The following is a 26,520-nucleotide window of genomic DNA, read 5'->3' on the forward strand; positions in this document are numbered from 1 at the left end:
TTATACAGAAGCCCTTAAAGTCACAATGAAATTGAAATGAAAAACTATATATATATATATTTAATATTGTGGGATTATTAACAAATGACTTATCTGTGAGCTTCATTATTTTTTTAAAATTCGTGTGTGCTCATAATCTTTAATCAAAAATGTAAATCTCCTCCCCTCCTCAAAACGATCTCTCTTCACTTCCGGTCAAAAGTATGGCAGGTGGGCGGGGTCCGGGAGAGGATCGCAGCGATTAGCAATTAGCAACACGACCCAACTTCAAACGATCCAATCAGATCTCGATGGACAAATTCAAATCCAGCCCTGCCTTAATTCATCTCAAAAGCCGTTTCATTCGGATATACGTCACCACGGGGAAAATAAGGCAATCGCTACTTCCGTTTCATGGCGACTTTAAGGGACAAACTTTTTTTACTAAGTTGTCTACATCAATTACATGTTTTTCCAGTGGCGGCTACCATAGCTTCTTAATGCTTTTCAAAAGCGAGGGGGTGAGCAGTGGACTGTAAATCACAACCTTACCACTGGATGCCGCTAATATTTACACACTGCACCTTTAACACTAAATTCAGGATTTTTTTCTTACCCCATTGGCAGATTTTTTTCGCTTGTTTTAAGCAAAAATTCACTTAAATTATACTTTTTTTAGTTTTTATTTTGTTTTGCTCATCATGAAAATCTTGTTTTAATAATTTTTAGATACTTGTCATGAAAACAACATTTTTTGTGCAGTGTTACATTTGTACCACTATTAAAATGCGTCCAAACTTGGCTGTGGTGTATATGTCAAAATTAAAACTATGTCCAAATATTAAAAGGGTTCATCTTGAGATTTTTATAAATAAAACGGATATATTCTTTTAAAGAACGTGCGTGTGTGTGTGTCGTGTCTTAGCAACCAAACCAAACTCCAAACATGGCCGCTCGGCGCACTAAACGAGTATTTATCAACAACATCGACTCGTACTCATCCAAATATATCGCTCAGGTAAAAAAAAAAAAACTAAGAGGTACAATGACTGAAACAATTGTTAATAACACAAGTGCTAATGTTGATGTTGGTTCGTTTAGTTCTTGTCCTCGTGTGTGGTCGGGGAATCGCTGCATGAGGAAGATGATGAGGAGAAACCTAAACAAAAGTCTTCAAAAAACGACACTTTCAACATTGTTGGAACTGTTGCGCATGAAGATGGAGATGAACTTCGGTTTGCCTCTGAAAAATATTCGGTTAGTTTATCCATAACATGACTTTTATTAAAAACTGCGCAGTCGTGACACGTAACAAATAACGAGTGTGTAACTTAAATTTTATGTCATAACTGATTTTTATATCTTTTATAACTGACCTACCTGATTAGACAACGTTTTGGGGCAAACTATTTACCTGTATCAGTGATGTCACATGCAGAAAGTTCAGGTGAGTTTACCTACCAGGGCTGCTGTGAAAGGAGATACCCATTATGGTACCACTAAAGGCTATAAAGTATTGGCTCCAGCACATGGTAGTAGAGGCAGCCCACTCATGAATGAACATACTACACCAGGTCCTATTTAATCCGGTACCCTATTAGTAACTATAGTATTTTTGTATGGGTGCAGTTTGTGTTTAAGAAGTGTCTTGTTTTGTTACATTCTAGTTTCTGAGTCGAGAGGACCTTCTGCAGTGTCTAATGCAGTGTGATGTTATTGTGTATAATATCACTGAAAACCCCGATCTGATAGACGAGGCAACATGGGCCATTTCAGGTGACAGCTTCTTAAATTTCTCAATTATTAGGCTGCATCTTAAATATAGTGAGGCACATTTAAATGATAGTTTATAGAGTTTGGCCACCTTTTAGCTGGTCAAGCTGGAAGACCAGCGTGACCAGTTTTGCCAGGCTGGGAGGACCAGCTTAAACCAACTACTTCCATCCTAAATCAGATAAGACCAGCCAGACAGCTTAGCCAAGCTGGCCATGTTTCCAGCGTGGACAAGCTGGTGGGTCAGCTGATCTTCCAGCCTAACCAGCTAAGACTAGCTTGACCAGCTAAAAGTGGCCAAACCCCCCCAAAACCAGCCTGCTACACCAGCTAAACCCAGGCTCCTTTTATTTTCTAATTTCAACAGTAAATGATGATTAATCATTAATGGGTAATATATTCCTTTATGTTAATTTGTTTTTATTAGGGCTGGGAAAAGATTAATAGCAATTAATCGCATGCAAAAGAAAAGTTATTTTTGCATAATATATGTGTGTGTGTACTGTGTGTAATTATTGTGTGTATTTAACCACGCACACATACATATATTCATGTCAGATTTTTTTATTTATATATAATTTTTTAAAATTTATATATAATATAGAATATATAAAAATATAAATAAATATATATATATACACATGTAAATGTTTCTTAAATACATACATGAATGTGTTTGTATATATACATAATAATTACACACAGCACATGGTCGTATATTATGCCAAAAAACACTTTTATTTTGTATGCCCTATTTTTTATTAATGCTAATAAATCAGACTTTTGTATTAACTCTTTTGTATTAACTGCATTTAATGTAGCTTTGCACTCTGAAATCGAACATTTCGGCACCCGCAAAATATTCATCCTATTGTCAACAATCATGACGTGGGCAATGACCAAACCAGCTGATCCTGTAAGTTTCTGAGATCCTTGCCTTAAATGATGTTTCATATATTATACATTATAATTAACTTATAATAGACCCCTTCAAGGTTTGTAAACATTGAATGACTATCGGGTGCGCGCGCAGCATGGGGTCAAACTGTTCATACCATTTAGGCTTTATTATTTAATCTAACAGGGCTGAAAAATGAAGACTTACCTCAAATGAAGTGAGCACTACAAACACAAGCCTCTTTGATCTTTGCATTGTCCCAGTCTGCACGTTAATTGCTTGCAGCTGCAGATGTTGTATTTTTTTGTTTTTGAGATTCTGCATGAATCGCGAAAACTTAATGGAAGACCTGGTGCGATTTTTACAGCCCACGGCGTAAGTAGGCATTTTTTACGATACCGAATAATACGCAACTCAATCTGCTGTAATGACTTTTCTGACCCCGACATGCGCAGTGGGAACCGCCTGTGACGTGAACCGTGAAGGGGTCTATACAAATGTATATTGTTGTATAAAATACTGTAAGTGTATTAAGATTCATTTATGTACAGTATAGATTGTATTATACATTGCAAAGACCATAAAATACAAATGTTTTGTTATTTTATGTTAAGGATGATCCTGACTTGGCTTTGACTGAAGATGACTACAGGAGAAGACGACCACATCCAAACTTTAAAGAACACACAAGCATAGAGAAACTTGTGTTGAAACTGGGAAAAACTGTAACTATCAATTCAGAACCAGGCCTAGATTTCATGTGTATAGTAGGGTACAAAATCTCAGATCTGTTTTGCATCCTATTCTAATTTAGGACAAAGTTTTTCCAATTTCAAATGATATTATCGACATAAGTTATAGTAATATTTTTGGATGAACTTTGGTACTCTGAGCATCTTGTCTGTTTGAAAATAAGCATGGAAATCTGACCTTTCATACAAATGAGTTTACATTTTTTATAGTTGATTTGGTAACCTAGTTAACTCAATGTGTTAAACATTTCTTTATATTTTTTCTTATGTTGTTTTGTTTCAAAGGAAAAGTACAATTTTGTCATCATCATGCCTCAAACCCTCGAGATATTCTTTCATCTATTGCTTTATTTATTTGGCTTGTATCAAATTAACAACAACCAGAAGCTGTTTGTTTACATCAAGTTTTAAATTGGATTTTCAATGTAAGATTTTAAATTTGGTTTACTACAGTTTAAGACCCTAATGTAAGTTGTATACCGTTCTGGTTTTGTCTTTCAGAAAAAGTCAAAGCTGGCTACATATGTTGTAACAGCGGGGCTGCAGTATGGCATGGGCGAGAATGTGTTTCACTTCTTCTTCAAAGTACTAAAATAACTCTACTTTGAGAGTAGTGTAATTACTAATATAAATTTAGGTCAATTAACAGTTTAATTAACAGGTTTGTTACCTAACCTGTTCACTTTTCCTTAGGAAGCTTGGCTCGGCAATCGTAGCAGCATTCCGGTTTTTGGACCTGGCACAAATTTTATTCCTACAATTCACATCCACGACCTTTCAAGGTTTGAGAAAACAGTAAATGTCACAATTGGGTGGTTTCCCGGACAGGGATTATCTTAAACCAGGACTAGGCCTTAGTTTAATTAGGAAATATAACTAGTTTAGACAAACATACCTTACTACAAACATTAGTGTGCATTTTGAGGTATTTTAAGATATGTCCGTGCCAGTTGTTTTCAGTTTGGACAGATGTTACATTTATTTTAGTCTAGGACTAGTCTAATCCCTGTCCGGGAAACCGCCCCATTGTGTTGCAGATTGATTTAACTTCAAGTTTAATTTTTCTATATGTCATTATTTGTTTCTATAGGGTGGTACAAAATATCATTGATCACAGACCGAAAACGTACTACTTCATTGCTGTGGATGAATCCAAGAACACTTTTGAAGACATTGTGGAAGTATATAATTTACATTTTTTTCAAAATAAGTCTTACGTGTGCCTAGAAGTGTGTCAGCTCAAAATACCCTATTTGGGTGGGAGCAAAAAAGCGCTTTTTTCATATGTGTGTACCTTTAAATGCAAATAAGCTACTGCTCATCACTACCCTAACAAAAGAGACAGTAAGCGCTTTTGGTTAAAATAGATCTGATTCTTGTGAATACAGTCTGAAGCTGTGTCCCAGTTCAAAGTCTGCGACCTTATAGGGGAGCACTCGGTCTTTGAAGGTCACAGGTTCCAAAATCTACAAAGAGAATTGAAATGAGACGGTCTAGCCTTCGGAGGATCCATAGTTTGGATCACCTGTTGTATGTGTAAAACGTGCCTGTCAGCGGGACACAGCAGAGACGTTTCTGACTTATTAAAACATATGGAATCAGAAAATTATTGATTTTATTTGAGAAAATATGACACATTGATGAAGATTAAACTAACCAACAGTATATCAAATTAATCAAGCTTAGAAATATATGCAACATACACAGAATAATAATAATACAAAACATAACTTATAATACTACATCAGTGACAAGAAACTTAAGCTGCAACTGGAAACAGCTTGAGACAATATTATATTTAGCCGCATTAGTGCTACAATGTGCTAACAAACACGTTTAGAAAAGCTTTTGGGTAAAATTAACCAGTCAGTCAGTGACTGTGGGTGGGGCTTTGTTTGTGTGATGTCACATTAGGAAGATAATCATAAATGTCTAATGAGACTGTTTTGATTTAATGGGGATTAAAAAAGGAGAGGGTGAATTTTCTCATTTTAGGGTTGTTGTCAACACACATTCATTTCTAAACACCTTGTAGAAGTGAATTTTGCATAATATGTGCCATTAAAAATAAGCATGTTTGTACTGAACATGCATAATATCTTAAATGGCTTTCTGTATCCTTAGGCCATTGCGTCTGCCCTGGGTACTGGAAAAATAGAGAAAGTCCCTAAAGAGGATGCCTGCGCCACGAACGAAATTACGGTATGGTTTCAGCCTAACATGATTTTTTATGGTATACATATGCCATTTTTCTATAACATGATAAACATATTTTTTCAGGAAACTGACCTGCATTACCTTAACGTGAACCTTCGAGCTGAGTCTGCTTTCGTAAAGGACCGATTTAACCTCCGTTGGGAATGTGAAACTGGAATAGTTGATAACATATTGACTGTGGTGGAGGAATACAAAAGGACGAGGCAATTGCTGGTGAGCAATCAAGTGTACATTAGTAATATAGGGCCATATTTACTAACAGCTTGCGCCAGGGCAAACCAAAATTTTGCTGTTAAATAACGACTGTCGGGATTTACTAAAGACGCACAGTGGATAATTAGCTCTGGAAAGGTGTGGTCTAGTTATTTTTGCGACTGATCTTATTGCATTTCTAGGAGTTTACCTTTCAGACACAAAGTTGAGATTATTTAAAGGCAGGATAGGCAGGAATTATCTAAAAATCCTTTTTTACAAATTGGTTTAAACTGTCTTTCACTGTAAAAAATTGCTGTTAAAAAACGGGCAATTTCCAACAGTAAAATACTGTTATTTCAATAAACAGTTTGATACTGTAGATTAACAGCCAAAGGCCCATAAAATAATTTTTTTCTGTAAATTTACAGCTTTGAACTGTACACCCATTGGCGCCTAAAAAAAACAGTCTTGCGCTGTAAAAAGCAGGATATGGCACTACTAACCAAGTGTGTGTGCGTGTGTGTAAAATAATGTAAAAGGTAGACAGTTGTTAATTTTTTTTTAAGTTAAATGTATAGTTTAGTATCCATCTGTTTTGTTGTGTCAGAAATTATTAACAATACAAATTGTTTATTATTAATCTTAAATAATAACAAAGCTTGAACATTTGATTTTGTTTAAAAGACATTTTTAATACTCAATTTCACAACTAAACAAAGAAATTCTTTTTCTCAAAGATCAATTCTATAGTAGAGTGAAAAAACAAAAAGGACTAATTTTAATAAAGTGTTTTTGTCCTCTTAAATAGCAAAAGCATAACACACTAGCTGTACCTACTCCAAAATAAATACAAATAAATAAAATAAAAAAATTCAAACTAAGAAAATAATTTAAATAGTCAGGCACACACTGCTTCTCCGCCCACTTCCGGCCTCGGCCGGCGCTGACGTATAGTTCTGCGTTGTGGGTAGGGGGGCTTTTTAACTCATCACTCTTTTTCAAAACAGCGCGGTAAACAAGATGACGTCGCAGCTCATCTCTTCTCCTGCTTTTCCTCCGTTGTTACAAAGGACACGATTCAATGTAAGTTTGTAATTTTGTTGTTATTTCATTATGCTTCCCCCAATTTGTAATATGTCTTTTAAGAAGTATTTGTGACTCTGCTACCTGACGCGAATCGCGTTTTGAAGGCATTTCTGAACATTCGTTACTCAGTTTTCTCCAACCTTTTGATTATTACAGCAAATACTTTGCTTGGTTTAAAATGTGCGATATAAATTCGACATTTTTAGTAGTAACTTTAATGTGTATCTGTTGTGTGTTTGATTTTTAATACCAGATGCACATGTGAAGTAAATTTACACCACGCAATATAATTCACGCAAAAGTACGTTAATCGTATTTGATACGATTGATTTGAGATTTACACATAACGTTAGGCTTTTATGTTAGTTGGTAGTCTTATTCAAAAAGCCAATGATGTCGTTAGTCAGTAGCAGTTATTTTTGACTGTTTTTAGCGCGAATCGCGTTTTGCAGAGAGACGTTGACAATCAACAACAGGTCTATGGGGTTCCGGATGTGTCAAAATAATGTCGTCTGCTTTATACAATACATTTGTATATGTCCATTGAAATTGTCTGTATATGTCGTCTGTTTACGGACGTCGTCCTCCCTGTCGTCTGAATATGTCGTCTGAATATGTCGTCCTCCGTGTCGCCTGTATATGTCGTCTGAATATGTCGTTCTCCATGTCGTTTGTATATGTCGTTCTCCCTGTCGTCTGTATATGTCGTTCTCTCTATCTGTCGTCTGTATATGTCGTTCTCCCACCTGTCCAATGCTCGTGTTAATGTCGCCCTGTTCAGCTTTGCCTTTAATGAAGTGTCTATTCAAGATAGCATCCATTATTGGCAAACACGATTTACACAACTCCGCCCATTATAATTTTTTATTTATGAGTAAAAAAATGTAAATTTCAAATGCCATAATAAGTCTTACACTGTAAAAAATAAACCAGGAGCATGGCGCACAAATATTGGGCAAATGATACAATTAAAGGGTAACAAGCAGGGGTCATTCCTATGAGGTTTCATACATTTAAAGATGGAAAATACCTACCAAGAAAATTGTTATTAAACACAGACAAATAAAGGTTTTGTTTTGATGTATTTACATTTGTGAAAAAAGATTTCAGCTCTATTATTATTGTTTAGTTAAAGACACGCGGGCATATTAACGGCACGTGCAGTAGAGCCTTGTATGGTCCCCTGGAAGTGGATTTTGCCGTGCTCGCTTTCTCACTTGCCCTCTAAAATATCACATCGAAAAGGAAAATATTTTCAATAAAACAAGTGGAAATAGTGTGCCTTTCGAGTGTTTAATAACAATGAAAATGCTTAGCTATACTGGGTAGTGTAACGGAGGGCTTTTGCACTTCCAGAATGCAGCATAAATTTAATAAATTTAATAAACATATTCATTTAAACTTATTATTGCATCCTATTAATGTAAAAAAGCTGAGGTGAAAATAGTAGGCTAGCTGCCAGTATAAGTGTAGCATCTAATTACGCTTTTTGCAAATAACTACTTTTGCTGAACACTATAAAGCGCTATTATCACCTGAAAATAGTGTATTGCTAAGAAAATTCTGTTATTGTCACCAGGGGCGGATTTAGTGATTTGGGGGCTCAAGGCGAACCATGTGTCGGGGCCCTAACTATGCACCCTTTATGCAACCTTTACTGTATTTTTCTCTCTTTCTCATCGCTATCTCTTTTTTCCTCTAGGTTACATAAGTTTCAGCCCCCAATGAGGTTGAGATTAATACTGTTTGATAATATGATTGGATTTTATACTAACCGCAGTACTACATGGTAAAAAGATGTGTATAACAATTATGTACTTTTTATTTTACTTTGTGTACTTAATTTATTTAATACATTTTCATTTAATGCCACATTACATCCACAATATATTTTAAATTAAAATACTTTGATAAAATACAAATGAACATAATATGATGAGAAGAACCCCCTTACAAAAATTAACAAGGGTTTTATTGTGGTAAAAGTGTAGTAACCATGTTTTTTGGCAAATTGATTACTATGAGCAAAACCATGGTTTTACTACACTAACCATGGTTTAACTATGGTTTTTGAAAACCATGGTTGTCAAAACCATGGTTATTTTGTGGTTACCATGGTTTTACTACAGTAACCGTGGTTTTTTGGTCTTAACTGTAGTAAAACCATGGTTAATTTTCGTAAGGGACATAATATGGTTTTAAAATAATGCAATCATAGGTGTTAAGAACTCGAAATAAGATAAACAAGGGGTGACATTTGACTTTCTATATGGATGGTAAAGCGTCATGTATTGCTTCTGCATTACATTATGTAAACAGTTTTTATATTATTGAACTATACAGATGTCATCTATGTACACATCTTGTACTTTGATGTTCGCTAGTGATATACAGGCCGGGCAAAGCCGAAGCATGCTAACGTTACCGTTTTCATATGAGATTTAAATGAGACTAAAGCGCTCACGAATTTGTGTGCAGATTGGGGATAAATTACAATCTTTAGTGGTGCTGGGCAGACATTTCGGCGGACTAAAGCTTACCTAAAGGCTACTGTACCTGAGATTACACGCTAATATTATATAAACTGTAGATCCTGTATTATTTGCGGAGCATACTCACCGGCACACCATCAGTGTCCGTGGCCGAGAGAGAGCTGTGTCTGACGGAAAAGAGGTTGCTGAGAGCAGCACAGACCGTGGCAGTGTTTGTGTGGAGAAAAGCGGAGACTTTTGCAACATTTTTGTGTGAATCATCTTTTCTGCTCCATTGGTGTAGCTACGTTTCACTCTTCACTCTTTATTTCACTACGTTTATTTCCTTGCAGCTTCGCTCTTTTAATGTATCAAACTCACTCGCTGCTGCCTGCAGCTCTGCTCGCTTTGTTGATTTGAGCTACGCGCGCATACAGTATCCGGTAGTGCATGGAATGATCCACTCTAAACTATAATGGGTGGCGCATTCGTGCAGATGAAATAATAACGTTCAAACCTTTTATGGGAATATACTGAAAAACACAAAAGATGTTTAAATAGAACTGTTAATTAAACAAAATTATGATAGTTTTCTGGGAATCTTGATGATAAGCAGGGGCAAAAAGTGGCAGCTCACCAAGTACACCCCTGCGTTTTGGGGCCCCTTGGTAAGGCGGGGCCCAAGGCAACTGCTGACCTTTGCCTAATGGGTAAGTCCGCCCCTGATTGTCACTTAAGTGTTAATATAATACATCTGTAAATAGAATATACATAGAATAGATTATCTGTCCGATAACGCTCCGCCAGCAATGTTTTCCAATAAATCCTTTAACATGCATCTCGCTTTAACTCCTTGCATTTGGCATAATAGTCAAAAGCAAAATTACGTTTTTATACACATGGTGTATGTCTGTATTTAAATAAAGTCAGCTGATTATTTATTTTTACAGCAATTCAGCATCTTTTTCGATTAATAAAATATTTTTCTGATCACAATTTGCCTTGATTAAGCACAATTTTCTCTTTACTAAATTGATGACATTATAGCAGAATTCTTTGTTATATTTAATACAAACACATTACTCACACGTTGAATTTATTTATGACATTTTTTATTAAAACAAAAGCTTAACGTATTACATTAACAACGAACAAGTTAGTAAGTGATAAAGTCGTATTGTGTAATTTTTTACACAACCTTTCAATTCACTGGGTAGCAAGTTACATTTACATTCTAAAAACAATGTTACACATGAGAAAAACGCATGCAGAAAAGGGTCATCACTTACGTTATGGGCTTATTCATACTGTACAAGTTTGATAAGAAAACACCAAAAAGCGTACAAATGACACGCAGTGTGATTATCGTGCAATAGATACGCCAAATTCCGATTTTGCGTGCATATGATACGCCAGTCCTTCCCATTCACTTATATGGCGAATCGTTTCGTGACGTTTTATTTATTGTTTTCTCATTTGTGTTCTGTTTTTTTACCATTTTCGCTTGGGTTTAGGGTTAGAACAACTTTTTGTTATATAAAAATGACATCCTAACCCAAAACCCAACTCTAACCCCAACTCCAAGCGACCATGGCTTAAATATAGATAAAAACATAGAGAAACCTGTATATTAAATAACCTGCTTAAATAAATGTGAAATCTAACCCTAAACCCAAGCGAAAATGGTTTAAAAAACAGAAAACAAATGAGAAACAATAAATAAAACGTCACGAAACGACCCGCCATACAAGTGAATGGGAAGGACCGGCGCATCATATGCACGCAAAATCGGAATTTGGCGCATCTATTGCACGACAATCACACTGCGCGTCACCTGCACGCATCCTGGTGAGAACGGGTAGGAAAACAATACATGTATCGGTTCATAGAGCAAGATACAAGTCTGGTGTGGTTTAGGCAGAAGTTGAAAAGGCTGTATAGGTTGCAACAGTATCCCATATGTTTACAACGGCACTGGTTTGTCCTCGCGATAGAGCATTCCTGAAAGACATTACATTTCATTCAAACTTCAAGAAAAATGATACGGAACGTCATACTGGAATTTTTATGAACAATCTCGGTTCAGACTCTTCGGTGCCTTAATTGCCTTGTATGGTCCCCTGGAAGTGGATTTTGCCGTGCTCGCTTTCTCACTTGCCCTCTAAAATATCACATCGAAAAGGAAAATATTTTCAATAAAACAAGTGGAAATAGATTGCCTTTCGAGTGTTTAATAACAATGAAAATGCTTAGCTATACTGGGTAGTGTAACGGAGGTCTTTTGCACTTCCAGAATGCAGCATCAATTTAATAACTTTAATAAACATATTCATTTAAACTCATTTTTATTATTGCATCCTATTGATGTAAAAAAGCTGAGGTGAAAATAGTAGGCTAGCTGCCAGTACAAAGTGTAGCATCTAATTACGCTTTTTGCAAATAACTACTTTTGCTGAACACTATAAAGCGCTATTACGGTATCACCTGAAAATAGTGTATTGCTAAGGAAATTCTGTTATTGTCACTTAAGTGTTAATATAATACATCTGTAAATAGAATATACATAGAATAGATTATCTGTCCGAACGCTCCGCCAGCAATGTTTTCCACTAAATCCTTTAACCATATTGTTAAAATATGTCAAAGCAAGGTGTTTTAAAATTAAAGCATTTTAGTATGGCCTGTTCGGGAAAACGGACGAATATGTACTGTGACTTATTAATTATAAAAATAAGTTTGTATTTTATATACGAAGAGTTCGTTTCCAAAACGAGACAACTGTTGTCAAAAATTTTTTTTAGTAGTATTGTGTTTCATTTTGCTACTTGGCTGTATTTTTTAGATATGAAGGCTTAAGTCAAAACAAACCAAATGCAATTTGAATGATAGTAATTGGAATGCATAATCAAAATAATAAAAAAATAAAAACGGCGCAAAAAATATTGTTGTGGAACCAAACTCTTTATATAGCTAGATAGATAGATAGATAGATAGATAGATAGATAGATAGATAGATCTCCCACAGTTAATAAATCCAGGACTTCATAAAGAACTGCGTGTGGGGTCACGTGGAGTCTGCTGGGCTAATTTTTATGTTTTTCGGGGCCGCCACTTTAGGTTGTTCCTTGCGAACTGGTTTTGGTTGAGCGCTTGAAAAAACTTTGCAGGAGTGACAAATGCAAGGTAATCGGTTCTATAATTTCGACAGATATGTGTACTTCTTCAAACAGACAAATGATGTTTAAATTCAATGTTTAAACCAGTGACAGGACTTTTTATTATTTGTCCAATTAAGGCACCGAAGAGTCTGAACCGAGATTGTTCATAAAAATTCCAGTATGACGTTCCGTATCATTTTTCTTGAAGTTTGAATGAAATGTAATGTCTTTCAGGAATGCTCTATCGCGAGGACAAACCAGTGCCGTTGTAAACATATGGGATACTGTTGCAACCTATACAGCCTTTTCAACTTCTGCCTAAACCACACCAGACTTGTATCTTGCTCTATGAACCGATACATGTATAGTTACCCGTTCTCACCAAGATGCGTACAAATGACACGCAGTGTGATTATCGTGCAATAGATACGCCAAATTCCGATTTTGCGTGCATATGATACGCCAGTCCTTCCCATTCACTTATATGGCGAATCGTTTCGTGACGTTTTATTTATTGTTTCTCATTTGTTTTCTGTTTTTTAAACCATTTTCGCTTGGGTTTAGGGTTAGATTTCACATTTATTTAAGCAGGTTATTTAATATACAGGTTTCTCTATGTTTTTATCTATATTTAAGCCATGGTCGCTTGGAGTTGGGGTTAGAGTTGGGTTTTGGGTTAGGATGTCATTTTTATATAACAAAAAGTTGTTCTAACCCTAAACCCAAGCGAAAATGGTAAAAAAACAGAACACAAATGAGAAAACAATAAATAAAACGTCACGAAACGATTCGCCATATAAGTGAATGGGAAGGACTGGCGTATCATATGCACGCAAAATCGGAATTTGGCGTATCTATTGCACGATAATCACACTGCGTGTCATTTGTACGCTTTTTGGTGTTTTCTTATCAAACTTGTACAGTATGAATAAGCCCATAACGTAAGTGATGACCCTTTTCTGCATGCGTTTTTCTCATGTGTAACATTGTTTTTAGAATGTAAATGTAACTTGCTACCCAGTGAATTGAAAGGTTGTGTAAAAAATTACACAATACGACTTTATCACTTACTAACTTGTTCGTTGTTAATGTAATACGTTAAGCTTTTGTTTTAATAAAAAATGTCATAAATAAATTCAACGTGTGAGTAATGTGTTTGTATTAAATATAACAAAGAATTCTGCTATAATGTCATCAATTTAGTAAAGAGAAAATTGTGCTTAATCAAGGCAAATTGTGATCAGAAAAATATTTTATTAATCGAAAAAAGATGCTGAATTGCTGTAAAAATAAATAATCAGCTGACTTTATTTAAATACAGACATACACCATGTGTATAAAAACGTAATTTTGCTTTTGACTATTATGCCAAATGCAAGGAGTTAAAGCGAGATGCATGTTAAAGGATTTATTGGAAAACATTGCTGGCGGAGCGTTATCGGACAGATAATCTATTCTATGTATATTCTATTTACAGATGTATTATATTAACACTTAAGTGACAATAACAGAATTTTCTTAGCAATACACTATTTTCAGGTGATAATAGCGCTTTATAGTGTTCAGCAAAAGTAGTTATTTGCAAAAAGCGTAATTAGATGCTACTTATACTGGCAGCTAGCCTACTATTTTCACCTCAGCTTTTTTACATTAATAGGATGCAATAATAAGTTTAAATGAATATGTTTATTAAATTTATTAAATTTATGCTGCATTCTGGAAGTGCAAAAGCCCTCCGTTACACTACCCAGTATAGCTAAGCATTTTCATTGTTATTAAACACTCGAAAGGCACACTATTTCCACTTGTTTTATTGAAAATATTTTCCTTTTCGATGTGATATTTTAGAGGGCAAGTGAGAAAGCGAGCACGGCAAAATCCACTTCCAGGGGACCATACAAGGCTCTACTGCACGTGCCGTTAATATGCCCGCGTGTCTTTAACTAAACAATAATAATAGAGCTGAAATCTTTTTTCACAAATGTAAATACATCAAAACAAAACCTTTATTTGTCTGTGTTTAATAACAATTTTCTTGGTAGGTATTTTCCATCTTTAAATGTATGAAACCTCATAGGAATGACCCCTGCTTGTTACCCTTTAATTATTATAACATTTGCCCAATATTTGTGCGCCCTGCTCCTGATTTATTTTTTACAGTGTAAGACTTATTATGGCATTTGAAATTTACATTTTTTTACTCATAAATAAAAAATTATAATGGGCGGAGTTGTGTAAATCGTGTTTGCCAAAAGTTGTGTAAATCGTGTTTGCCAATAATATCTTGAATAGACACTTCATTAAAGGCAAAGCTGAACAGGGCGACATTAACACGAGCATTGGACAGGTGAGAACGACATATACAGACGACAGGGAGAACGACATATACAGACGACAGGGAGAACGACATATACAGACGACAGGGAGAACGACATATACAAACGACATGGAGAACGACATATTCAGACGACATATACAGGCGACACGGAGGACGACATATTCAGACGACATATTCAGACGACAGGGAGGACGACGTCCGTAAACAGACGACATATACAGACAATTTCAATGGACATATACAAATGTATTGTATAAAGCAGACGACATTATTTTGACACATCCGGAACCCCATACAGGTCAAGCATTTTCAAGTCTTCTCCAAAAAGTTAATAACCCGAAATAAATAAATTGTTTTATTTTTATCTTGTACAGGAATCATTCAATCGATGTACTTGTATTTCTGAGACAGTAAACAACGCTATATTAGGTAAGTTTAACGACATGTTTTCTTGCAAACTTTGTATTGACTTAAGCAGTTCTATCTGTGCATTTGTGAGACACATGTAAGTACACAGACACAAATTGTGATGCAAGTAGTGCTTGGCCTGTGTCTATTCTGTGTATTGTAATGCACGAAGAACAGAGAAATCTTAATGATGAAATAGCTTCTTACAAACATGTAGATTTCACCACAGAAAACATTCACTAATAAACTGGAATCGTGTGGATTATTGTAATGCTTCATTTACATGTTATTTTGACTATTGGCTTCGCTTACTTAGGTTGGACATGTGCAAAGTTCCAATTTACTCATGAAAATGTATGTGTTCTGATAACAGAAAAGTCATAGACCATTATCTAAGCATAACTGGAAAAAATACACCCTGAGAACTATTTATTTATTTATTTTATTACAGATTTTTTAAATATATATTTTCAGGGAGGTCAGAGATGATTATCCTTGAGGGTCGTGTGATTTGTGAGGCCGTATACCCAAGATTTCGGACTGCAAGATTTCTACTATTCGCAATGTACTACGTCTTAAATCTTCAGTATCCAGAGGCATGTGGCACATTGGATTTTATTTAGAGGTATTTTATTTTTCTTCTTCTGTAACCTGTAAATTGCTTTCTCTTTTATTACTCCCTAATTTCAGCAACTATATATTTAATGCATTAATTAAATTAAAAAGGGTCGACTGTGTAAGTGTTTTTTTTATATAAATATATTTATTAATACCCTTAGACAATTTGTCGGATAAATCCTGAAAAAGGCTCGAAGACCAGCAAAGTCAAGGTCGTTAAGAAGACTGGAAAGAATGTGAATAAGAAGACTGCTACTGTCAACCCAGAAGTTGCATCCATCCTAAAGAACCTCATCCGTTTCGAATGGGATTTTGTCTAGGTAACTAAACTTAATTACCCCCCACCACTTACATGCTTGCTGAAAGAGTTACCACCTCTAATCTACTTTCAAATTCAGTGGTAAGAGTCTATGTTAACTCTTAATTATACACATATAGTATGTCACAAAAGTGAATACACCCCTCACATTTCAGCAAATATTTTAGCATGTCTTCTCAAGGGGCAATTTAATAGAAATAAATTATACATACTTTATAGTAGTAAATATATTTTTTAAAGTAGTCAACGTGCTCCTTGTATAGCAGTATATATTTACTGTCCTGGGAAAATACCTTAACATGCAGCCCTTATTGTCAAAATAGCTGGCAACAAAAGTGAGTACACCCTTTACATTATGGTAATGAGCTATGACATGGTTTGATGACATCCAACCTAAAGGTGGAAACGTATTCCAGAGTGCATTCGGGCGTCAGAGTGGCCACTACTTTTTTTCTATAGCGTTATTGGCAGGGCAACCAGAGCGTTTTTTGATGCTCTTGTCGGCAGCACTTGTGCATCTGTTTTTGAAGCCAGTTTCTGCAAATGACGCATAGCACAAGGACTCAACTTCTTTGATTGACCCTTGCATGTCCTGTTCCGAGTGGAAACAGTCTTGGAAGACATCTGTATGACCCTAGCCACTGTACTGGAACTCAGTTTCAGGTTGTTACTGACCTTCTTATAGCCTACCTAGGCCATCTTTATGGACAGCAACAATTCTAATTCTCAAATCATCAGAGTTGTTTACCATGAGGTGCTATGGTCAACATCCATTGGTCAGTATGAGAGAATTCTACGCAAAGCATCAAATTTGAACAGCTCTAATACAAGATAGACATGCATTGTCCTTACAAGCAGATGAAAACATGAATTATGAATAGGACATGTGGCTTTGCATGATTAAACCATATACATCTATTATCACTTAGGGTGTACTCACTGACTTGTTGCCAGTTATTTTGACATTAATGGCTGTATGTCAAGTTATGTTCAGAGGACAATAAATCTATAGTTCTATGCAAGAAGCACTAAAACTCAGAAACATACCCAAATTTCATTTCTGTAGTATTGTCTCTTTGAAAAGATACTAAAATATTGCTAAATATGTGGGGTGTACTCACTTTTGTGACATACTGTAATTGTTCACTCCTTTCTGGCTAACTAGAAAATCCAATCACTTTTACACACAGCTGAACTTTCTGGTCTTGACCTGCAGTTCCGTTAAGATTGTGTTTTGTCTGATAAATTAAAAAGTGTTTTCAGAGTGTATGAGCACTAGCTTTTGCCATGTGCTATATTTTGTTACTAACATTTAAAAAAAATGTTTTCTATCTACAGACCTGGATTTCCTCTCAGGCCAGAGCAATCAGAAGCTGGAGTAAGACACTTAAATTTTTTTCCAACAATTAGTCTGATTAATGTGTTCTTCATTTCATGCCTGGTTTTTAAAAAATGTTGTGCCGTGCTGGCAGTTTTTTCTTGTTGTAAGTTTGTTTTTAGCTCCTTGAGTTGCACTTTTTTCTGTGATTTCTGTTTTTAACTCTTTCCCGCCATTGACAAGTTTTTATAGCCATCCGTATTTCCGCTATTATAGCGCTCTTACCCAACTTATACAACCTGGAAGCAACCCCTCAGGTCAAACAATTCAAACGTTTTGATTATTGCTCCGGATTTCTGTCAGAAGTCTTTCACAAAATCGCCATTATCTCAGCTTTTTGCTCAAAATATGGTCTTTTTGAAGAAACCTACACATGTTTGAGAGGTGGTAAAAAAGAACTAATTAAGGTAGGATGAATTTTTTTTATTGTTGTTTGAAAGCAGAGGGGTTTGTTATTTTATTTGATTCGATTTGATATATTGAAGGTTTATACAGTTAAAGAAGAATGTTTTCTTAAAGGCATTTAACTTTTGTAAAAATCATTAAAAACGCTGGCACTGGCTGTCAACTTTTTTTAAACACTGGCGGGGAAAGAGTTAACATACTCTTAAATTCACTGTAACTGTTACTCCGTAGCTCCTTCAATTGCACTTTATTTTTGTGATGTGGTCTTACTTTACTCTGTGGTTGCTTTTTAATGGCACCTTTTCTCTGTGACAGTGCATTTATTGTTAAACATACTTGTAAATGTTTACAGTGCTAAAAGATTGTTTAAAGATTGTAATAACAGTTGTATTAATAAATGGAAAATGGAGCACTATGTCAGTCATTTCTCTTTTTTTATTAGATGTTAGGATATCAGACAGTAGAGTAAATATTAACTAACTTGTGTTATGTTTCACAACTTAAAAATGTAAGAAAACAAACAGTAATGAGTGTGTATAATTATAAGAAATTGCTGGAACCATTGCTGCCAGTACTTCACTGTAAAATTACGGCACAACTGTAAAATGGAAAACGGAGGCAACACTGTAAAATAACAGTATATGGCTGGAACCATTGCTGCCAGTACTTTACTGTAAAATTACAGCACAACTGTAAAATGGAAAACGGTGGAAAAACTGTAAAATAACAGCACAACTGTAAAATGGAAAACGGTGGGAAAACTGTAAAATAACAGAGCAAAACTGTAAAATGGAAAACGGTGGAAAACTGTTAAATAACAGCACAACTGTAAAATGAAAAAACAGTGGGAAAACTGTAAAATAACAGTAAATGGCTGGAACCACAGCTGCCAGTATTTTACCGTAAATTAACGGGGAAATTTCTTACAGTGTACCAATACATAAGTACTCTGAAAAAGAGAGTATACAAATCGAGTGTCTGTAGACCTCTCACGACTGTTTTAAACACAGCTAATTATTTCCATTCACTCCACCCCCTCCCTTCTGGGTTTCTTCTAAAGCCACGCCCCCAAAACACATGAACGCTGACCGCTCTGCTGGTAGAAGCATTTACCTGAGACGAGTGGAGAGGAAGGAGCGCAGTGCATGTAGTAACATCATGTCAGAATCACATGTAATAATCCACCTAACTTTATCACTATTAATATAAACAAATAGGATGGCTTTTAGTACTCACTATTAAGCAAGCATATCGATACTGGTAAAGTTTAAAATATATTTTGTTTGATTCGGTAATAAACGAGCTTGTTATATTTATAAGACAAAGTTAAAAACAGATTGCATTGATACAAGTTTTTTCATTACCATCAGTTACACTGTGATGAAGGTGAATTTCGTGGAAGATTAATAACATATACAGTGTTTTGCATGGAAGAGTTTCCGTGATGAAAGCATTGTTGACTCTGATGAGGACTACACACCGAAGACAATACCGCTACCGCATCGTCGACTCGAGGAAAAGCTACGCGATATTTACTCTCGTTTGATTTCTTCGTTTATTCCTTGTTTGCCTTTGCTGACTGCATATGCAGGTACTGTGAGTTCTGAATGCGCTTTCTCTGCCTTACTTTTGCTCTTCCTAGAGTGCCTTGTGCACGTTCAAATCAATCAGGCGTGCGCATGTCTGGGCAGATCCTGTAGCAACAGGGGTGGTGCCATGGTTGCGAGAGAGAGTGATAGTCGCGCAAGCCAATCATTTGTTTATTCCCGAATGGAATTAATTAGCTGTGTTTAAAACAGTTGTGAGAGACACTATCCTGCCTTTAAATGATTTACGCAAACGATTTACTAATGTTTGTGCGTGTTATGACTGGTATTTGCGCCATTATTTAATGCCGAAAAAGGCATGTCTTAAATTACTTTGCGCTTGAAATGGCTGCAATTATTGTTAAAAAAGAGGCATCACAGAGAGCAGAGAGCGCGTGATACATGGCAGAGGATTGTTTTAACATGTAAAAGTTTTTTTGGAATGCCAGAGAAACATATTATTCAAAAATATGCCAAGCCATTTTTTATTTGCTGAATTAAATAACATAGGAGTCCCTAGGCAAAGTCACACAATACCAGACTTTTCAAAACTTCTTGTAAACTGTCATTTTTTTGTCCTCCGGTTCTATTCAGTGTACTAATGTTTCGTTGGGCTTAGCTGGGATTACAAACCTCAAATTTTCCGCTGCAATGTCTGTGGTGCTGAATTCAAGCGCATTAGGTGTTAGTAGATCACCAGCACCTCATCAGCTCTGCTTATTTACGACATGAACTAATTTGCGCTGTCCTAGTAGATTGCATTGGTCATTATATAAATCAGCTGTTGTGTCTGTGTTATTAAATTTGTGCTTTTTTAGTAAATAACTCGTAGATTTTACCACTCTGTATTTTTTTGGAATTGCGCTTTGACCCTTATTTGCCATGTTAGTAAATCTGGCCCATAGTGTCTTACAGTCATCAGAATTTTTTTAAGTATGTAGTTTTAGACAACTTGTTTTCAGGTTTCTTATGTTTAGCATTTTATTCTTGTTTTGCATTTAGCCAAAAAAGATCTGTCTTCTTGGGCCTCCTGCTGTTGGAAAAAGCTCAATTGCAGCAAAACTGTGCAAATATTACAAACTTCAACATATTACTGTAAAGGAAGCCATCAATGAGAAAATCAGAAAGCTGGAGGAACTGCATATACCTGTAGCAGATACTATATTTTGTGACTTTGAAAAGTAATTGTACAGTACAGCCAAACCTTACTGTTTTAATAGGCACAAGATGTAATATAAGTCTCAGGTGTGCCCAAAATGTGTCTGTGAAGTTTCAGCTTAAAACGTAGTTAAATAATTACAAAAAGTAAATTCAGAGTTGGAAATGCAGATACATGCATTATACACAAAATGATTTCATGCATCTTCTGATGATATATTGAGGTCTTATGGAATAAAACAATCACTCTGTAAAACAAAATGAACAACATTAAGGGTAAATAAACTGGGCATGTGTGTGTGTATTCAATATAACCATATGTATTTAGGAGCAACTGCTTAAAGAAAATGAGAAAACTAGTGAGAATGAGGAAATGCTCAATGGCGCTCAAGAACAACTTGAAACTCTCCAGAACAACATGCTTCACAATGACGGTATGCTTTGAATGAACCTGGATTTACAGCATGTTTTGTCTATACCAGGGGTGTCAAACTCGTTTTATAGGGCTGGATAGTAAATAACGTCACCATGTGAGGGCCGGATAATTTTTTTAAACACGGCTTTGTGAACACTAAATTTCTCAGGAACATTAACACACTCATACTGTACAATAAAAATATACACACAAATACACAGAAAAAATTTACACAAATTTACAACTGGAAAAAACCCACTGGTCTATGCTTACACTGCAAAAAATTATTTACTTAGTATTTTTGTCTTGTTTTCAGTAAAAATATCTTAAAATTCTTAAATTAAGATGCTTTTTCTTGATGAGCAAAACGACCCAAGAAAATAAGTTTAGTTTTTAGACCAGAAATATCAAATTTAAGTGATTTTGTGCATACAACAAGCAAAAAAATCTGCCACTGGGGTAAGCAATTTTTTCTTGATTTTATTTGGAATTTAGTGTTTATGAAAAATGTTCAAGATTTTTTGCTTACCCCATTGGCAGATTTTATTGCTTGTTTTAAGCACAAAATCACTTAAATTTGATAATGTTTGGTCTAAAAACTATAGACTTATTTTCTTGGGTCGTTTTGCTTATCAAGAAAAAGCATCTTAATTTAAGAATATTTAGATATTTCTACTGAAAACAAGAAAAAAATACTAAGTAAAGAAGCCATTTTTTTGCAGTGTATACCTTATCCTCTCTGTATTGCCAAGTAATGCCAAAATCATTCATAAATCATTAACTTTTTTTTGGAATATATTTGTCAGGCAAAAACTGATTCATGAGCATTTTTATACACAGTACACAACAATCGGCAGAATCGCTGTGCTGCTGCCCTTTTTCTCTGCACATGCCGCAAATTAATTTTGGATCTACGCTCCGTGTTTTGCCGCTTTCCTATTAAAAATGAACTAGACACTCGTGACTGCCGCGTCCCACCTGAAAGGAATTTTAAAATATGTATGTAATATTTAATAAACTGTATAAATCATCATGCGGGCCGGATTGGACACCTTTGTGTGCCGTGTCGGATGTTTGACACCCCTTGACTATACTGTTTAAAAAATGTTAGTGTATGCAGATATAAGAGAGCACAAATAATGTGTAATAAATTGAATACCACAAGTGTTTATTCAGAATTTGTGTCATGTTTTCTTACAGGCCAATTAGATGAGCAACATGTGATAAATATCATAAGAGAGAAGCTAAACTCAATGCCTTGCAGAAATAAAGGATTTGTTCTGGATGGCTACCCAGACACCTATAAAAAAGCTCAAGATCTTTTCTATGGTCAACCAAATCCCTCTTAAACTACATAAAACACAATGGAAATACAATTTTTTTATTAGCTGTAACTTGTTTTCTTTAAACGTTTTACAGATGAAAACATAGAGGCAGAAGATACCAGCTTAGCAATACCCAATTATAGTGAGGTGTTGATTCCAGGTTAGTCACGTAAGCAGACATGTCACTTGTTTAATTTTATCTTGAGCATAGACATGCATAGTTTAGTTGGTATTGGTCAAATGTGTCCAATTTAAATTGGATATGTTAGTCACAATTTTAAAGATGCACCATTGAGATATCTAATGCAGTAAAGTCCCATTCTGCATCTTGCTTATTGAGTATCCTGCTTAACTTACATCACAAAGAGTAAAAGTAAAATGGGTTGTGAACGCTGTTTCGTGAAGACATTACCAACCTTTGCCCTGTTCCCCAACAGAGTTCATTTTTTCACTTGACGCCACAGATGAGTTTCTTAAGGAGCGTGTTCGAAATCTTCCACAGACCGTGGCAGAGGAGAAGCACTACACTGAAGATGAGTTTACTGAGAGCCTTGCACAATTCAGAGAGGCTTTTAAAGAAGACGAGTCTGTGCTCGACTATTTCGATGAGCTCGAAATTCACCCTGAACACATCGGTTAGGGACAGAAAACAATACATTTATTTATGTGATCAGTTAAGATAATGCCACATTAAACTGTGGACTGTTAGGAAGCAGTGTTGTTTATTATAGTATTTGTCGCTGTTTTTTTAGTGATCGACTGTGTTGATGACTCTGAGAATGTGCTTGTGGTGGAGAAGATAATTAAGTCAGTGGGACGGCCATTGAGCTACAATCTGACTCCAGAGGAAAAGGAGGAAGAGAGGAAGAGGAAGGAGGAGATGTCTTACCAGCAGCTCAAACAGGAGCAAGCTGAGAAGGAACTTGCGGAGAAAGATGACAATGCCAAAAAGACTGCTCTTTTGGAGGAATGGGTAAGTTGTGTCATTTAAAGGAATAGCTCACCCCAAAATGAAAAATTAGCCCATATTTTACTTACCCTCAAGTCATTCTAGGTGTTTATGACTTTCTTCTTTCAGTCAAACACAGTCAGAGTTATAATAAATAATATCCTGGCTATTTCCCAGCAAGTAAAAACCGAGACAGTGAAATGACAGCTATAGCTGTAGACCCAATAATGTCCAGCTATGAGTAACCCACTTCTACGCTAAATAACCTTGAATTTGGTTACATGCCGTTTTTGCCTAAATAACTTGGAGACGTACTATATTCCATCATGTAAAAAAGTCAACAGGTGTTTAAGGTGTTTGCTTTCATTTTATTTACATGTTCTAAGCAAATACGCATAGTCTATTTTTGAGCTACTGTATATGGCTATTAGACTTTCAAGACTGACCAAATTTGGCCTTTTTTTAGCCAAAATTGCTTGCTGGGTCAGCTTTATAATGGCATTGGATAGTGCCCCGTTTTTAAAGCTCTAAAACCACATATATCCATCCATCCATCCATCCATCAAAAACTAACCCCTATAGTTTATAAATGTCCTTTGAGGTGAAGCGATGGGTTTTGTAATGTTGGGTCAGAGGTCAGCCTTCTGCCTAACCTCAACTCTCTCGTGAACAGTGTTGGGGAAAGTTACTTTTAAAAGTAATGCATTACAATATTAAAGGAATATTCCATTTTCTTAAAAGAAAAATCCAGATAATTTACTTACCACCATGTCATCCATAATGTTGATGTCTTTCTTTGTTCAGTCAAGAAGAAATTATGTTTTTTGAAGAAAACATTGCAGAATTTTTCTAATTTTAATGGACTTTAATAGAGCCCAACATTTAATACTTAACTCAACACTTAACAGTTTTTTTCAACAGAGTTTCAAAGGACTATAAACAATCCCAAACAAGGCATAAGGGTCTTGTCTAGCGAGACAGTTGTCATTTTTGACAGGAAAAATGAAAAATATATACTTATAAACCACAACTTTTCGTCAAGGTCAGGTCCAGCGCGACCTAACGTAAATGCGTAGTGACGTAGGGAGGTCACGTGTTACATATATAAAACGCACATTTGCGGACCATTTTAAACAATAAACTGCCACAAAGACATTCAACAACGTAGGAACGGTCCTCTTCTAACACACTTGTAAACACTGGGGCGGAGTTATGCGTTCGTCCTCTGTGACCTCTTGACGTCATGACGTATTGCGGTGACGTAGTGGGGTCAGCTGGCGCATCACGACCGGATCTACACGACGAGAAGTTGTGGTTTAAAAGTGTATATTTGTTTTTTTTATCATCAAAAATGACAATCGTTTCGCTAGACAAGACCCTTATGCCTTGTTTGGGATTGCTTATATTCCTTTGAAACTCCGTTGAAAAAAACTGCCACGTGTTGAGTTAAGTATTAAATGTTGGGCTCCACCAAAGTCCATCAAAATTAGAAAAATTCTGCAATGTTTTCTTCAAAAAACATAATTTCTTCTGGACTGAACAAAGAAAGACATCAACATTTTGGATGACATGGTGGTGAGTAAATTATCTGGATTTTTCTTTTAAGAAAATGGACTAATCCTTTAAGTTACTTCCAAAAATAGTATCTAATTGCATTACTTCATGGAAAGTAATGCTTACATTACTTTTTAGTTACTTTTACTTGACTTTTTCTTGGCTGAGGCTTGATCTCTTTCAGGCCTTGCAGGTGTTTTTAGGACTGAAAAGTTCTGCATTCAAAAATTGCATAATTTTCATCACAAAAATGTCGAGCTTTAGCCCGCCATCTCAGTTTCTGACTCTGTTCCCACACAGGCGTGTACGCATAGAGTGCATAATGTGACTATGTTTAGTTTAATTCAGTACATATTTTTAATCGAATTAATTAAAAGTAACTCAAATATTAATGTGTAATATCTATCCAATGCCATTATAAAGCTGAAATTATTTAATATAACTTCAACTGTGTTTAGCTAAAAGATTGAAGTCATTTATACTGGATGGCTTTTATATATAGGATGGCTTGATGATGAGTAAAATATGAGCTAATTTTCATTTTGGAGTGAACTATTCCTTTAACTAGAACACTGACTAAAATGAAATGGTCTGGTTGTCATTGTGTGTTATAATGTAAGAATCTGAAAGCAATAAGTACAGGGCACACAAAGCAGAATATACATTTTAGTTCATGAATATCTAGTTTGCTTGGTATTAAAGTGCCATAAACAATCTTCCAAAGATTTGGCAGATATAGTAGGCTACTCAATGTATTAAGCTGGTACCTTGTGAATGAATTTGCAAGCAGATTAATTATAAAAACCTGTGGACCTGAGCCAATCGGATAGACATTTCCACATTAAGAGGAACTTCCAGCTTTGTGTTCATTCTGGATCATGCAGTCAATAAAGGCTGATCCACTACCCCTACCAGAGGCTATAACTAAAGGTTATCCATAAGTCTAATAGTAAATTGAAATAAAGAATGATGATGTCTTTTGTAACATGTACTACAATACTTGACAACCACTGCTACTACAGAGCAATTATAAAGTTCAATGCATCCATCATATGCGTTGTTGTCGTGTATGTGTAGAACAGGAACGTCACTGAGGTGAAGAAGCAGGAACGCGAGATGTTGGAGGCACGATCTGTTCCCATGAGGCACTACCTCATGAAATATGTCATGCCCACTGTCACACAAGGACTGTTAGACTGCTGTAAAGTCAAGCCTGATGACCCTGTGGAGTTTTTGGTAACACTTGTCTTATATTCATATCTTGCGTTTTGTTTTACTAAATGATCTGGATTATCTGTTGTCATGTGCTTTTTCTGTTTCAGGCTGAATATCTCTTCAGGAATAACTCAGAGGATTAGCTTACTATGCTTTTGAAATAAAATTATATGTAGGAAACTTAATAAAAGTTTTTGTTTCCTTGTCTTTTTGTACTGCCTAATTGTTTTATACTTGAAATGCATAAAAAGAAAAAAAGCCTGTTAGATTAAAATAAATGTTTATACCTACCTAAATAAAAAATAATAAGAGCAATAGGTTAA

The 26,520-nt window shown here is 35.5% G+C and overlaps 1 protein-coding gene and 1 long non-coding RNA gene across 3 annotated transcripts; both read left to right on the forward strand.

Moving 5' to 3' along the window:
- The first annotated feature begins 779 nt into the window (after positions 1–779).
- On the forward strand, positions 780–26,402 carry ak7a (adenylate kinase 7a). 2 transcript variants are annotated; one of them, XM_073855674.1, is made up of 18 exons: positions 780–997; positions 1,081–1,236; positions 1,647–1,755; positions 2,574–2,668; positions 3,265–3,375; positions 3,904–3,987; positions 4,096–4,184; positions 4,493–4,583; positions 5,527–5,604; positions 5,683–5,832; positions 20,584–20,716; positions 21,072–21,173; positions 22,355–22,483; positions 22,574–22,639; positions 22,917–23,114; positions 23,232–23,452; positions 26,060–26,218; positions 26,305–26,402. In XM_073855674.1, exons 1-18 carry the CDS (start codon positions 926–928, stop codon positions 26,338–26,340), a joined length of 2,079 nt encoding a protein of 692 aa, XP_073711775.1. In that variant the 5' UTR covers positions 780–925; the 3' UTR covers positions 26,341–26,402. The 2 variants fall into 2 exon arrangements, with proteins under 2 accessions (XP_073711775.1, XP_073711776.1); XM_073855675.1 differs by lacking the exons at positions 780–997; positions 1,081–1,236 and adding an exon at positions 1,397–1,426.
- On the forward strand, positions 6,399–18,410 carry LOC129428078 (uncharacterized). The gene is made up of 5 exons (XR_012358557.1): positions 6,399–6,897; positions 15,242–15,296; positions 15,750–15,900; positions 16,055–16,213; positions 17,551–18,410. It is a non-coding gene; the product is annotated as an uncharacterized lncRNA (long non-coding RNA).
- Positions 26,403–26,520: the final 118 nt, after the last annotated feature.

This window comes from Misgurnus anguillicaudatus, chromosome 18, assembly GCF_027580225.2.
Source record: "Misgurnus anguillicaudatus chromosome 18, ASM2758022v2, whole genome shotgun sequence".
NCBI lineage: Eukaryota > Metazoa > Chordata > Actinopteri > Cypriniformes > Cobitidae > Misgurnus > Misgurnus anguillicaudatus.